The sequence below is a fragment of the Hylobates moloch genome, unplaced genomic scaffold (genome assembly GCF_009828535.3).
Source record: "Hylobates moloch isolate HMO894 unplaced genomic scaffold, HMol_V3 SCAFFOLD_14, whole genome shotgun sequence".
In the NCBI taxonomy this organism is placed as follows: domain Eukaryota; kingdom Metazoa; phylum Chordata; class Mammalia; order Primates; family Hylobatidae; genus Hylobates; species Hylobates moloch.
Window position 1 is genome coordinate 89,620,984 of NW_026652289.1, and position 14,540 is coordinate 89,635,523.

General features: G+C 48.2%; 1 protein-coding gene and 1 non-coding gene across 2 annotated transcripts; one reads left to right on the forward strand and one right to left on the reverse strand.

Annotated features, from left to right (window-relative positions):
- LOC116482685 (U7 small nuclear RNA) lies at positions 1-62 on the reverse strand. The gene has a single exon (XR_004251958.1). It is a non-coding gene; the product is annotated as a U7 small nuclear RNA (small nuclear RNA).
- Positions 63-2,198: 2,136 nt separating this feature from the next.
- Positions 2,199-2,839, forward strand: SLC30A4-AS1 (SLC30A4 antisense RNA 1). The gene is made up of 2 exons (XM_058427122.1): positions 2,199-2,434; positions 2,687-2,839. Exons 1-2 carry the CDS (start codon positions 2,232-2,234, stop codon positions 2,742-2,744), a joined length of 261 nt encoding a protein of 86 aa, XP_058283105.1. The 5' UTR covers positions 2,199-2,231; the 3' UTR covers positions 2,745-2,839.
- The last annotated feature ends 11,701 nt before the right edge of the window (positions 2,840-14,540 follow it).

Here is a 14,540-nt window from a genome sequence, read left to right on the forward strand (position 1 = left end):
GGGGGCTTTCCAGCAAAACCCAGAAAGCCTGCTAGACAAATTCTAAAAGAGCTGTAACACTTCAACAAATATTTAAGTGAATGCCTACTGTCTGCCAGGCACACACCAGGTGATAAGTGATCCAATGGTGAGCAAAACAGTAGGTCCTCTTGGGGTTACAGTCTTGTGGGGGAAGAAATAAACTAATCAGTTTCCCAAATGCACATAAAATGACAGCTATGAGAAGGTGACTGAAGGAAAGGGTCACAGGACTGTGGAAGTGTAGGCAAGAGGCCTGCCTGGGCCTCAGGGAGGCATTCCTGAGCTGAAGGCTTGCACATTGATCCACCCACCTACCATCCAGTAGGGACCACATTCCAGAGAGACCGACCTTCCTTTCTTCCCTTCCTTCCCGTCCTTCCCTTCCTTCCTGTCCTTCCCGTCCTTCCCTTCCTTCCCGTCCTTCCCGTCCTTCCCGTCCTTCCCTTCCTTCCCGTCCTTCCCGTCCTTCCCGTCCTTCCCGTCCTTCCCTTCCTTCCCTTCCTTCCCGTCCTTCCCTTCCTTCCCTTCCTTCCAGTCCTTCCCTTCCTTCCATTTCTTTTGAGACAGGATCTCACTCTGTCTCCCAGGCTCAAGTGCAGCAGTGAGATCCTAGTTCACTGCAGTTTCGAACTCCTGGGCTCTCACAATGCTCCTGCCTCAGCCTCCTGGGTAGCTGGGACTACAGGTGTGTGCCACCACGCCCAGATAATTTTTAAAAATTTATAGTAGAGACGAGGTCTCACTATGTTGCCCCAGCTGGTCTCGAACTCTTGGCCTCAAGCAGTCTCTGCCCATCTCTGCCTCCCAAAGTGCTGGGATTACAGATGTGATCCACTGTCCCTGGCCCACAGGAGCTCCTTTTCTAGTAGGCAGGTGGATCTTCTATGCAATGACAGAAATTAAATAAATGTCCATTCAAATTATTTGGAGGCCACACTGCACACCCATTCAGTTATCAAAAATAAATAAAAATATGAAACCTACCATTGACAAAGCTATAAGGAAATAGGTACAAATCATATATTGCTAGGAGCACTGCAACTTAGGTCAACTTTTTGGAGGACAACCTGGCAATAGGTAGCCAGAGCTTTGGATGCTGTACCCTAGGGTTTCACTTTGGGGAGCATTTCTTTTTTCTTTTCCTTTCTTTCTTTTCTTTTCTTTTCTTTTTTTTTTTTTTTTTTTGTGAGACGGAGTCTTGCTCTGTTGCCCAGGCTGGAGTGCAGTGGTGGGATCTCGGCTCACTGCAACCTCCACCTCCCAGGCTCAAGTGATTCTCATGCCTCAGTCTCCCAAGTAGCTGGGTTTACAAGCGCACGCCACCACGCCCAGCTAATTTTTGTATTTTTAGTAGAGACAGGGTTTCACTATGTTGGCTGGGCTGGTCTTGAACTCCTGACCTCAAGTGATCCTCCCACCTCGGCCTCCCAAAATGATGGGATTACAGACATGAGCCACCACACCTGGCCAGTTTGAGGAGTGTTTCAAAAGAAAATGCAGTGGTATTTATAATAATAAACAAAAATTAAAGGAAATAAGACCTGATAGAGGGGAACACTATATGAATATGTGAAAAACAATAATATATCAATACATGGACTGCAGCAGGCACTGACAGGTTGTCGTTGTTTATGCGCCTTCCTGATGTTCACGAACATCACCTCCTTGGATGCTCACATCACTTCTATGAGGAACAGGAAGCTCAGGGCACCCAGCTGGTGAGGGCAAGAGTCTTGTGTGCCCCACATGACACCACACTGCCACCTTCCATCTCACCGGCCCCCAGGCTGTCTGCTCTTGAGGGGGCTCTGGGGCACGGTGACACTCCCCAGTGGGCGAGGGAGCTGAGGTCACTGTCTGCTTTCAACACTTGTTCCTGAGTCACTGCCTGGGCCTGAGTAGGGGAAATCCAGCCCCTGCCGGCTGCAGCCACACAGCCTGCCTCCCCTGGCTCTGGGGGATGTCACCATTCTGAGGGCATCAAGCAGTGTGATGGTGAAGCCAGGTGCCCTCTCCCGATGGCTGCCCTTGCCCCATGGAGCCTGCCTGCTGGGATGCAGAGGAGGGGGGTACCAGCCCCTCCTGTCCCATGTCAGGTCTGTAGCACACAAGCTGCCTGCCCAGGGTCCTCAAATCAGCTGTCTTCACTCTGACCTGCAGGTCTCAGCTCCTGCATGCTGCAAGCTGGGCACCTTCCTTCTACAGAACCCATGCCCCCTTGCAAGGAAACCATGGAATTTCCCCAGGAGTCTTCGACAACTCCAGGCCACAGGAAGGTCACAAATGGTCAGACAAGGAATGAATTCGAGGGAGGAAGCACCAGCCCTGCCCACGTTGTCTGGGGCCCCTACCAAGGGGACAGGAAAGCCCCACAAACAGGACCTGGAGCATCCAGGGAGCGTCTGGGCTGCAGGTGGGTGTCGCCTTATACACTTTACACCAGGCCCCTCCCCGCCTCCCCATTTAGAGCCTCCAGGACCTATCATATCGGAATTTCCGGGGCAGGACCTGGGGGCATCCATACTTTTTAAAGCCCTCCAGGTGTTTGCAGTGTGTAGACAAGGTTCAGGGCCACTAATTTAAACCCTAAAATTCTTATACTAGATCTTTCTATAGTTTGGGGTGTGCTACTTTCCTGTCTATGGAAATCCTGCTTGTCCTACAGGGCACATCTCAGCCGCCCCTTCTTTGGTGAAGCCTTCCTTGACTTCCCAGTTTCCTGAGGCAAAGTTAATTGCTTCCCCACCATCATTAATTCTCACGGGGTCCGGGCCATGCCTGGGTGCAAATCCCGCCTCCATGACTTCCTAGTTGTACCATGGCCACATCTCTCCACTTCTGCGAGCCTCAATCTTTTTATCTGTAAAATGAGGCTAATAATAAAAGCACCTATTTTATAGGGTTAATGTTCAGTTAAATGCACTAATCTGCCTATAACAGTGGTGGTCAGTAAATGCTAGCCATTTCTTATAACTCAAATTCTTTTCTGCCTTGTCTGTACTTTCAAAATGCAAACCCTTTGAAAGTAGAGCCTGAGTCCACCCCAGCCTCATGTTCCCCGTACTGTCTACACCGTGCTCTGCACGTAGCAGTATTCAGTAACTATTTGATGAATAAATGAATCGGAAGGGAATCCTTATGTGACATTAGAACTTGCTTCCCAGTTTAGCTCTGGAATAAATCCAGAGTCCATATATTGATTTGTTGAGCAATGTTTTCCTTTATTGAGTGCTTACTATATACCGAGAATTTAAAGATAAACACACAATTGCTGTCATTGAGGAGAGTCTGGCGGAAGACACAGATTCAGGACTTTGTTATTATGCTTATAACATTGTCTCAGAAGTGCCACTGAGGCACAAAGGAAGAAGAGGGGAAGGGGAGGGAGGAGGGAAGTGTTAGTGGAGAGGATACAAGGAGAAGGAGTTTGCCGGGTGGAGAGGCAGGGAAGGGCATTGGAGCTGAGGGAACAGCACCTGCTAGGCCAGAAAGGCCCAAGAGGGCGAGCTGCAATCCGAGGATGGTGTGGTATGGCAGGAAAGCCGTGGGGGGGGGTGGAACTGGCCAGGCAGACCGTGGCTGGAATGCGAGAGGCTTGAGGGCTGGACTAAGAGGCTGGGACTTCAGCCAGCCAGGGAGGGTCTGGTCATGTTTGTGAGCCGAGAAGGTAAACAGAGCGCACCTGGGCTGGTTTCCTTCTCTCAGGCCGTCCTGGCGGCCACGCCTTACCGAAAGGAGTCCTGACTCAGAGCTGCTGTGCCGTCCCTTCTCCTGTCCCTGCCTGGAAGAGGCCTATCAGGTTGACCAAGCTTTGCTCCCACCTGTGGGTGAGAAGGGCAGATGTGGGTGTGGAGGAGGAGGAAGATTGGATGCCGATGATCCTGTGAGTTTCATTCATTGTAGGTATAACTTGCAGGGGCAAACTAGAGGCAAAAGGTGGGGCAGCCCATGAGAAACAGGCAGGGGAGCAGGCGTAGCAGAGGGGCTCCGGCTGCTGACTTGCCTCTTCTGTTTGTTTGTTAGAAATCATGACTCTGCCATTATCTGCTGTGACATCTTGAGTACTTAACCCCTCACTCGAGACCTCAGTGTCATCTTCTGTAAACTGAATGCAGTGGGCCAGGTGATCTTTCAACTCTGTAATTCCAAGGAAGAAGGCGGTTGAGGGAGCGGTGTGGATTTTGTAGATAAGGGGCCAAGGGTGGGGACTCCCAGACAGGACAAAGTCTCTTCTGGAAGGAGCAGCAGCCTTTTCAGAGTGGGTGGGTGGCGGAGCTCCCCTTCCTTTGCTGCTCCTAGGCCTAGCGCAGCCTCAAACCCCGGCAGGTACTGAGGACGTGGGGGAGTAGAGCTCCTCCCGACCCAGCAGAGAGAAGCGGAGCAGCCTCAGCGAGGTGGCCCTGGGAAAAGTGCTAGGGTACGGCTGCCCTAGGCCCCTCTGATCCCGATCCCAGCTGCTCCTCTCCTCCCCAGCACTGTATAGCCCAAAGGAGCTAAATCCAGGGGCAGACCCCAGGCTTCTGCCGAAGGGTAGAGGGTGGCAGTGGGAGGTCAGCCAGACTTCTGGGCCAAGAGCCCAGAGAAGAGCTGGTGGCCATAGCACAGGCTACACGAGGCTGGGCAGCGGGCTCACCTCCCCTCAGCCCCCACCCACCTCCTGCTGGCCTGAGGCATCCTGGAGACCCCTCAATCCCAACAGCTTAGTCACAGTCCCTGAAAGTCCTCGGGTTCACAAGCATTCTATTTTAAGTAATGGTTCTCTCTACTTTTATTAGCACCCAGCACTAACCTTTTGTGAAGATATAAAATCAAAGTAAAAAACTATTTTTTTTTTTAAAGCAAACACTCACACATGGATTAAGAGGACCTGTTCACCATTCACGCGGCAGACATTACTGAGCATTAACTATGCCAAGCCCTGTGCTGGGCTCAGGAGGACCCAGGGTGGGAGCAGAATCCCATGGAACCGCCTAGGAGGTTCAGGAAAGACTCCTTTAGAGAGGAGAACCTTGAGCTGAGACCAGGAGGGCTGGAGAACTTGGCCAACTGAAGGAGAGAGGCCAGCCTGAGCCAGGGCCAGGAGGCAGGGACTATGATTAGTTTCTTGTGGCTGAAGCAGGGAGTTAACAGGAAAATGTTCCTTTTCCTGCACTCACACAGTTGTAATGATGTGTCGTTATTTGTTTAGTGTCTGTATCCCCTGCTAGACCACAAGCTCCAGGAGGGGGTACAGTGTGTATGTTCACTGCTGCATCCTGGTACCCAGAACGATGCCTAGCACAGGGGTCCCCGACCCCCAGACCAAGGACCAGTACCAGTCGTGGCCTGTAAGGAACCAGGCGCACAGCAGGAGGTGAGCCATGGGCGAGCTGGCATTGCCGCCTGAGCTCCACCTCCTGTTAGATGAGCAGTGGCATTAGATTCTCCTAGGAGCTGGAACCCTACTGTGAACTGCGCGTGGGAGGGATCTAGGTTGCACAGTCCTTATGACGATCTAATGCTTGATGATCTGAGGTGGAACAGTTTCTTGCTGAAACCATCCTGCCCCATCAGTGGAAAAATTGTCTTCCATGAAACTGGTACCTGGTGCCAAAAAGTTCAGGAACCACTGGCCTAGCACATAGCAAATGTTCACTTAAATTGGTGTCACAGGAACAAATGAAAGAAATAATTCTCATGTTAATTTGGGTTAGATCAGAAAGGGCTGTGAAGCCATGCTAATGAGTTTGGATGGTATCCCAGGGCCAACAGGAGCCACTGAAGGTTTTGGGTTTTTTTTCTTGTAATTATTTAGAATTTTGGCCGGGTGTGGTGGCTAATGCCTATAATCCCAGCACTTTGGGAGGCTGAGGTGGGCGGATCACTTGACGTCAGGAGTTTGAAACCAGCCTGGCCAACATGGTGAAACCCCGTCTCTACTAAAAATACAAAAATTAGCCAGGCATGGCCTGTAATCCCAGCTAGTGGGGAGGCTGAGACACAAGAATCACTTGAACCCAGGGAGCAGATGTTGCAGTGAGCTGAGATCGTGCCACTGCACTCCAGCCTGGGCAACAGAGTGAAACTCTGTCTCAAAAAAATAAAATAATAATAATAATAATAAAATGATTTTATTTTTGTTTTTATCGAGATGGACTCTCACTATGTTGCCCAGGCTGGTCTGGAACTCCTGAGTTCAAGCAATCTACCCGCCTGAGCCCCCCAAAGTGCTGGGATTACAGGCATGAGCCACCATGCCCGGCCCACTGAAGGTTTTAAATAGGGGAATGATATGGTCATATTTGCCCTTTATGAATCCCTTTTTGGCTTTGGTGTGGAGAACGGCCAGGATCAGAGAGTTCACTTGAGACCTAACGTCAGTGATGTCTCTGGAGATGAGGTGGCAGCACAGATTTGAGAGTTTAAGGAGACTTGATCCAGGGGTGCAGAGAGTGACTGGATGCAAGGAGTGAGGGAGATAGAGGTGGCCGGGAGGACGCCAGGCTTCTAGACCTGGCAGGTTTCCCACCGTGCCCCATAGGATGGTGTATACGTCCACATTGTCATCCTTACCTCAGGGCACTGTTATGATTGATCGTCTCTTTATGGGACTCTCCCCAGCAAGTGGGCCAAGGCGGGAAGGCCAGGGCGGGCCCTGTTCACCTTTGCAGCTCTCATGCCTAGCACATCAGAGTCACTGCTCAGTTAGTGTTTAGTGGATGAAATTCTGGTTGGAATTTGTGTATACAACTTTGTTTTCAGAAGGGTGAGAGATAAATTACTGTTTAGTAAATGCAATGTCATAGCCATAGTGCACCCAAAAGAAAAAAAATCATTTCAGGGCCAGGTGTGGTGGCTCATACCTGTAATCCCAGCAATTTGGGAGGCTGAGGCAGGAGTATCACTTGAAGCCAAGAGTTTGAGACTATCCTGGGCAACATAGCAAGATCCCATCTCTACAAAAAAACAAAAATATAAAGTCATTTCCATTTGTGAGCTGTGTTCAGAGGCCTGGGAGCTGGGTTGAGGCAGGGAGGGATGTGGGGAGCCCAGGGTGTGGAGGAGGTGGCGGGGGTCCCTGGGCCGTGAAGGTTGCTGGACAAAGGAGACCATCCAGGTTTGGCGGCTGGCGCTTGGTGCTCTCCCCGAGATGAGATCGGAGGGGAGGGGCAGGTTTGGAGGAGAGGTGACAAGTCTGAGTGCCCATGGGACATCCAGCTTGATGTATAAACTAGAAGGTGCTGGAAGACTTAGGTGTGAGTGAGAAGACACAGAGATGTGGAGAGGAGGGCTGGGGGTGACCTGGAGAAACAACTGTTGAGGGGGCAGAGAATCAAGTGGCCAGGGAGCTTGGGGACACACTGGGAGGGCCACCTCAGGCCCGGGGGTCCTGTTGCCTCTTCTCCTGTGCCGTTACCCAGCAGGGGGACCAGGGGCCTGGGAGAGGCGCCAGCACTTTACTAACAGCCCAGCGCTGTGGGGTTTCGTTTCTGCTGGGTTCTAGCTCACCTTCCTCTTGTGGTCAGAAGAATGCAGAATCCTGTGGTTTCCCCGCTGCACAAGGCCTGCTGCCGGCCTGCCGCACTTTCCCTCAGCTCCATCACTGAACTTCTTTCATTTTTGCAGACGAACCTTGTCACCCTCCTCATAACCCAGGTTTCCCCTGCCTCCACCCCACCCCCAGATTGGTCCTGCTACCCTGCAAGTGAGCCAGGGTCTTCCCAGCTGTGCCCTGAGTGGGCTCAAGGGTGTTTCCTGGGCATGGTACCACCTCTCCCTCCCACTGCCTCCCTGCTCCTGCTTCCCTCCCCTCTGGTGTGGCTGAGAAAAAGGTCCAGAGCTGGCAGAGCAGGTGGAAAGCCCTGGGGCTGGCTGTCCCAGCTGCTGCACATTCAGGTTCTGGGAGCTGTGGGCCAGGTGCAGCGGTGTGCTGCTAAATGGATAACAACAGGCTCTGGGGGCAAGCAATACAGCATTAGCTGATTTCTATGACACAAATACTCCCACCATGGGCAATTTCAGGCTACTACCAAGATGTTACTGAAGGCAGAATGGGAAGAGGTGTGCAGTAGCACCTGCCATATGATAGTTCCACCCTACAGACCCAATAGACATGAGTAGCCTCAAGAATATCTATAACTGCAAAACATACAAGAATTAGGAAGTGATATGTTTTCAGTATTTATTGCTTTTTAAATAATTTATTTTCAGCTGGGCATGGTGGCTCACACCTGTAATCCCAGCACTTTGGGAGGCTGAGGCAGGAGGATCACCTGAGCTCAAGAGTTTAAGACCAGCCTGGGCAACATGGTGAAATCCCTTCTCTATTAAAAATTAAAAAATTAGACGGGTGGTGGCACGTACCTGTAATCTTAGCTACTCGGGAGGCTGAGGTTGGTGGATCGCTTGGGCCCGGGAGGCGGATGTTGTAGTGAGCCAAGATTGTGCCACTGCACTCCAGCCCGGGCGACAAAGCAAGACTGTCTCAAAAACAAAAACAAAAACAAAACCTTATTTTCTCATGAGTTGTTATAATTTAATTTTAAAAACAATGACAATTTAACAACTGCTTTGCAAAATTTCTGAAAATTCCACAATTAGCTCTTGCAAGCAGTACAAACTGGATCCAGCAAACCACTAGCACCAGGAAGAAAGGAAGAGGCTCCAAACCCCAGACTCCAAGAGACGCGTTCACAGGGCTGTGTACCCTTTCCCAGCATCCATCTCTCACCCTCCCTCTGTCTGGACACCGTTAGTCTGGGCAGCAGGTTGTGGGCAGCAGGCCTCAGAATCCCTGTGTCGGGTCAGCCTCAGTGGGAGCAGAGCCTGGCCCCAGGCAGCCCCTCCCACTCAGCAGACCCGCTGTTTCCCGGCCTGGACCTGGGGACCTGGTGCCAGCCCAGAACCCAGCCCCTGGACACCTACCCTGGGAGGCCTAGAGCAAGGAAGTTTCATGGTGCAATGTCCTTCCCCTTGAAGGTGTGAAGCCCTGTGAGGGCTGGAATTTCCACGTTGCTCAGAGAGTGGGCTTGCTCAGTCTCCCCAGTGAAGAAAACAAAAGAGAACAAGTGGCCACGGCCTCTGTCTAGGCATCTCTTTATTCCTCTGGGCTGCAAGGGGCCTGCATTGGGTCTGAACAAAGGTGAAACAGAGGAAAGCTTTGAGGGTGCATCTCAGCCTGGAGCCATTTCTGGACAGTGAGAATGAACAGCAGTGATGACGTCATTCACCACATTCCACATGCGCGCGTCTTTGCACTAGGCCTTGGAGGCGTGAGGTTGGTGACTCATAGCGGTAAAAATCCTGTCTTGGCTACCCCAGGAAATGAGTGGAATCTGTGGCTTGATGTTCCTGTGTTCTTGCTGATGAACCACTCACGATGTCCACGTAGTGGCTGCTGCCAGGCGCTTGTGAAAGCTGGAGAAAAGAGGTCGCCTTCCCACCATGCCCACAGTGTGCCTCGGCCCCTTGTTCATGGCCCTCGGCCGCGGATGCCTTTCCTTTCTCAGGCACACGGGCCAGGCCAGCCCAGGCCACCAGGCCCACTCCCAAGCCCCCTCTTGGAGGAGCCTCCTCCACACGTAGGGCTCTCCCTGGAGGTCTTCCTTTGAGTGTGGGGTTTATGTGCACTGATTTCTAAGATCAAGAAGGCTAAGAGCTTGCCATCCATTCATTCATTCAGCAAGGGGGGCGGGGGTGCTGGGAGGAAGCAGGAGGACAGAAGTTTTAAGCAGTCACAAAATATAATGAATGAAAACAAAACCAAAAAGAGGACTAAGGGAAGGGAGGTGGAAAAATACCAAACCCCTGTTCTACCCTCTTCTGAGACCCTGCCCTGGCGGGTGCCCTTTTAAACAGCGAAACAGCCATCCCAGGGCCTGCGAGGTAGTGCCACTTTCTTAATCGGCCCGTAGGTTACTTCTCAGAGGGCGTTTCCATGGATTCTACTGGGTCCTCACCTGTTTCTGGGCAACCTCACCCCAGCTTCCTGCCTTGTGATAAAGATCTTTTTATTTATTTTGAGCAGTCACTTTCCCCTAAAAGATTAATATGTTGTTCTCACCAAGAGGCCCAGCTCTAGCTATATACTACCTGTTTATAATGGTTGAAAGTTTAATATCTCTTTAGCATCCCTTACAAAATATTTTGGGAGGTTTAGTTTAACTTCAGGCACAGCCTGTGGAAGGCTCAGACGCAAGGCTAGGGCGCCATCTCCTGGTCGACTTTGAATATGACAAAATTGAACTTAAGGATTGAGACTCGCGTTAATAGAGGTGAAAATCAGCTGATTTAAGTTATAGGTGGAACGGTGTGCGCAGAAACACATGTAACTGATAAAGCACTTTTGTCAGAATCTATAAAGAACTCTTACAATTTAATATAAAAAATCTTAGCGATTGGGCTGTTAAAAAATCAGTAGAAAAATAAGCAAGAGGCTTAAAGGGGCAATTTCTAAAAGAGGATATCAAATGCACAATAAATAAATGAAAGATGTTCAACTTTTTATTCTTCGAGACTACTGGTGGAGAAGACGGAGGAAAGCCCAGGCAGCCTGTATACGCTGTAAAGACCCTTTCAGGTAATTCAGATTTCACCCACTAGAGGGCGTGCCACCCACCTTAGTTGTTTTAAATTTGCCCTAGGGAAATATGCAAAATAAAACCGCAATGAGATGATGCACTGCACTGCAGCCTGCCAAGTTGGCAAAAATGGGGGGCAGCGGGTACTCTCATACACTGCTGGAGAAAGTGCAAATTGGTATAACTTTGAAAAATTGTTTGGCATTATCTAGAAAAAAGTTAAAGCATAGGCATATTCTATGTCACAGCAACTTCACTCCTTGATATATGTTCAACAAAAATGTGAGTACATGGACACTAAGAAGCATACAAGATTGCTTATAACACCATTATTGGCAGGTAATAGCAAGAACTGGAAACAATTCAAATGCCCACGAAGAATAGCCTGGAAAAATAAATGGTAGTATATTGAGGCAGTGGAATATCTAACGGAAAAACAGACAAGCCAACAGAACCTGCAGCTACAAATGGCAACAATATGGATGGATAGATTTTTTTTTTTTTTTTTTTTTTTTGAGACGGAGTCTTGCTCTGTCGCCCAGGCTGGAGTGCAGTGGCATGATATCTGCTCACTGCAAGCTCGGCCTCCCGGGTTCACGCCATTCTCCTGCCTCAGCCTCCCTAGTAGCTGGGACTACAGGCGCCCGCCACTATGCCCGGCTAATTTTTTGTATTTTTAGTAGAGACAGGGTTTCACCGCGTTAGCCAGGATGGTCTCGATCTCCTGACCTTGTGATCCACCCGCCTCGGCCTCCCAAAGTGCTGGGATTACAGGCGTGAGCCACCGCGCCCGGCCAGATGGATAGATTTTATGAACATAATGTTGAGCAAACGAAGCCAGGTATAAAATAATCATAATCATATATAAAGGTCAAAACAGAAAAAACATTTTATAGTGCTAGATGTCAGGATAATGGTACATTTAGGCCCAGAGAATGAAGGCAGAGATTGGGAATATATTTAAAATAAATTTTACAAATACATTTAACACTTCAATTATAAAGTTTAAAAAAGTTACAGATAGAATGGTAGAGTGGGATTTCTAACCAGTAGAATTAGGCAAGAGTGAGGGAAGAAATCTAAAACTTGGGAAAGAAGAAAAGCAGGTGTAGGGTGCAAAAAACAAAACCAAAAAACAAACCCCAAAACACCTCCAGGTAATTCGGATTCTCCCCACTAGAGGGCGTGCCTCCCTCTCCTCGCCCCGAGTGTTCTTGCCCTACGCAAACATTTGCTTCGATGTGTTTTTTTCCTCCCTTGAATTATTAGGTTAGTACAAAAGTAATTGGGTTTTTGCAATTACTTTTAATTTAATATATCCGTGGGAAAAATCTTCATAAGAGGAATAATTTGGCCAAAGGATATAACTATTTTAATGCCCTATTTTATAAATGTTGCTAGCTTGTTCTTCAGAAAGACTGCACAAATTAAATTGATAGCCACCCAACGACGCGTCAAAATGCGTTCCTAAGTCATTCAATGGTAGACTTTTAAAATGGTAGGTTTTAAAGAGCTTGTTGATTGAACATTTGCAAAACAGTAGTACCAAAGTGGATTAATTTACATTTCTTTAGTTATTAGTGAAACAAAACATTTTCCTTTAAAATGCTTGACAATGATTTCCTCTTATACACATTACCTGGTCAAGGTGGCCTTTGCCTATTCGGACAATTAGGTTAAATGCAAAAGTAACTTCAGTCTTTGCCATTACTGTTAATTACATAATTACTACTAATGCCAAAACCACAACTACTTTTGCACCAGCCAAATATGTTCTCTTTATGTATCTATATTTGATCTCTATATATTTATTAGTAAATTTTTTAATCTGTCAAGGTTGTCACAGTTTCTCCCATTCTAATGGTTACTTTTTTTTGTTTTTGTTTTTTTTTTTTTTTTAGCTGCAGTCTTGCTCTGTTGCCCTGGCCTTGTAAGTGCAGTGGCACAATCTCAGCTCACGGCAACCTCCAGCTCCTGGGTTCAAGCGATTCTCGTGCCTCAGTCTAAAGAGTAACTGGGACTACAGGCGCCTGCCACCATGCCTGGCTAATTTTTGTATTTTTAGTAGAAATGGGGTTTCACCATGTTGGCCAGACTGGTCTCGAACTTCTGACCTCAAATGATCCACCCGCCTCAGCCTCCCAAAGTGCTGGGATTACAGGTGTGAGCTGCCACACCTGGCCTATTTTTTAATCTTAATTTTTATTATTTTCTTTTGAAATATACTTGAATGTTCTTCTGGTTACGCTTTTCCATTTTTAACTCTAACATTTTTTTTCTATTACCCATAGTATTACATATATTTCTTCCCAAGTTGTGATAAGTTTGTTTTCTTCTGAAGAGTGTTTTCCAAGCTGATTTTCTCTTATTTCTTATTAAAGTGCTGGGTTTTTGAGACGGAGTCTCGCTCTGTCGCCCAGGTTGGAGTGCAGTGGCGCAGTCTCGGCTCACTGCAAGCCCCGCCTCCCGGGTTCACGCCATTCTCCTGCCTCAGCCTCTCCGAGTAGCTGGGACTACAGGCGCCCGCCACCACACCCGGCTAATTTTTTGTATTTTTAGTAGAGACGGGGTTTCACTGTGGTCTCGATCTCCTGACCTCGTGATCCGCCCGCCTCGGCCTCCCAAAGTGCTGGGATTACAAGCGTGAGCCACCGCGCCCGGCGATTTTCTCTTATTTCTTTGGGTGTGAAAACTTTTCTGAAGGAGTTCCATGGTCAAATAAATTGGGAAAATATTTAGACAAAAATAAATCCCTTCCTTTATTACAGCAATTATAAAACCTTAACGATGGTAATTTATTCACTGAAGAAAATATTGAGCACCTACTATGAGGTACTAGGGGCTTGTACAGCTGTGAACAAAAGAGACAAATGCATGCGGTGTATTTCCAAGACAGGGTTATCACATACAGATTTTTTTCCAATGTATTTGAGAAAACTTTTTAATTTTTATTTATTTATATATTTTTAGAGACAGAGACTCACTGTGTCACCCAGGCTGGAGTGTAGTGGTGCAGTTATAGCTCACTATAGTCTCGACCTCCTGGACTCAAGTGATCCTCCCACCTCAGTCTCCCGAGTAGCTAGGACTACAGGCATGGCAGGCTAAGTTTAAAAATTTTTGTGGAGATGGGATCTCACTGTGTTGTCTAGGCTGGTCTCCAAATCCTGGCTTCAAGTGGTCCTCCCTCCATGGCCTCCTAAAGTGCTTGGAGTAGAGTTGAGAGCCACTGTACCTGCCTGCTCCAAAATGCTTTTTTATGCCTCCTCTACTTAGTTTTTTACGCTGTTCCACAGAATATCAGAATCTAGAATTTGTTCCAGCATAAAGTGAAAGATATGAATCAACTTTCATTTTTCCTCATCAATTCATCCATATTTTTAGCAGAATTTATTAAATATGATTCCTCTTTGGTTTTGCTGTCTTCTGTTCATTGAATAGAATTTTTTCTATAATTTGGGAATTTCTGGCATATTTATTGTTTCATTGGTTTATAAAGAATAACTGTATCCAAAATGAACAAAACTCTCACTTTCTTCACCATTGCTAAGATTAAGTGGTACCTGAGGCTTCAGCTTCTCCAGGTACCTGCCAGCTAGAGGCATAAGCATGACAGCAGAGGGTGCAAAGTTACTGGAAACACGGAGCCTCCACGACTCATCTGGCCATGAGGACGGCTAGCCCTAGCTGGGGGAGGAATACCTGGGAGATGGAGGGTTAGGAGTGGAGGGAAAACATGTAGTTATTGAGTACTTGTCATGTGTGGTCACACTATATTAATATATTACTCAGAAGCCCACTGTGCAAATGTGGGAACTGAGGTAGCTTGTCTAAGCTAGCCCAGAGGCTGATCCACATCAAGTCCAGTCACAGCTGCTGCTCCTGCCCTGTACTCCCAGTTGACATCTACCACCACCATCACCACCACCACTACCATCGTGATCACCATCACCACCACCA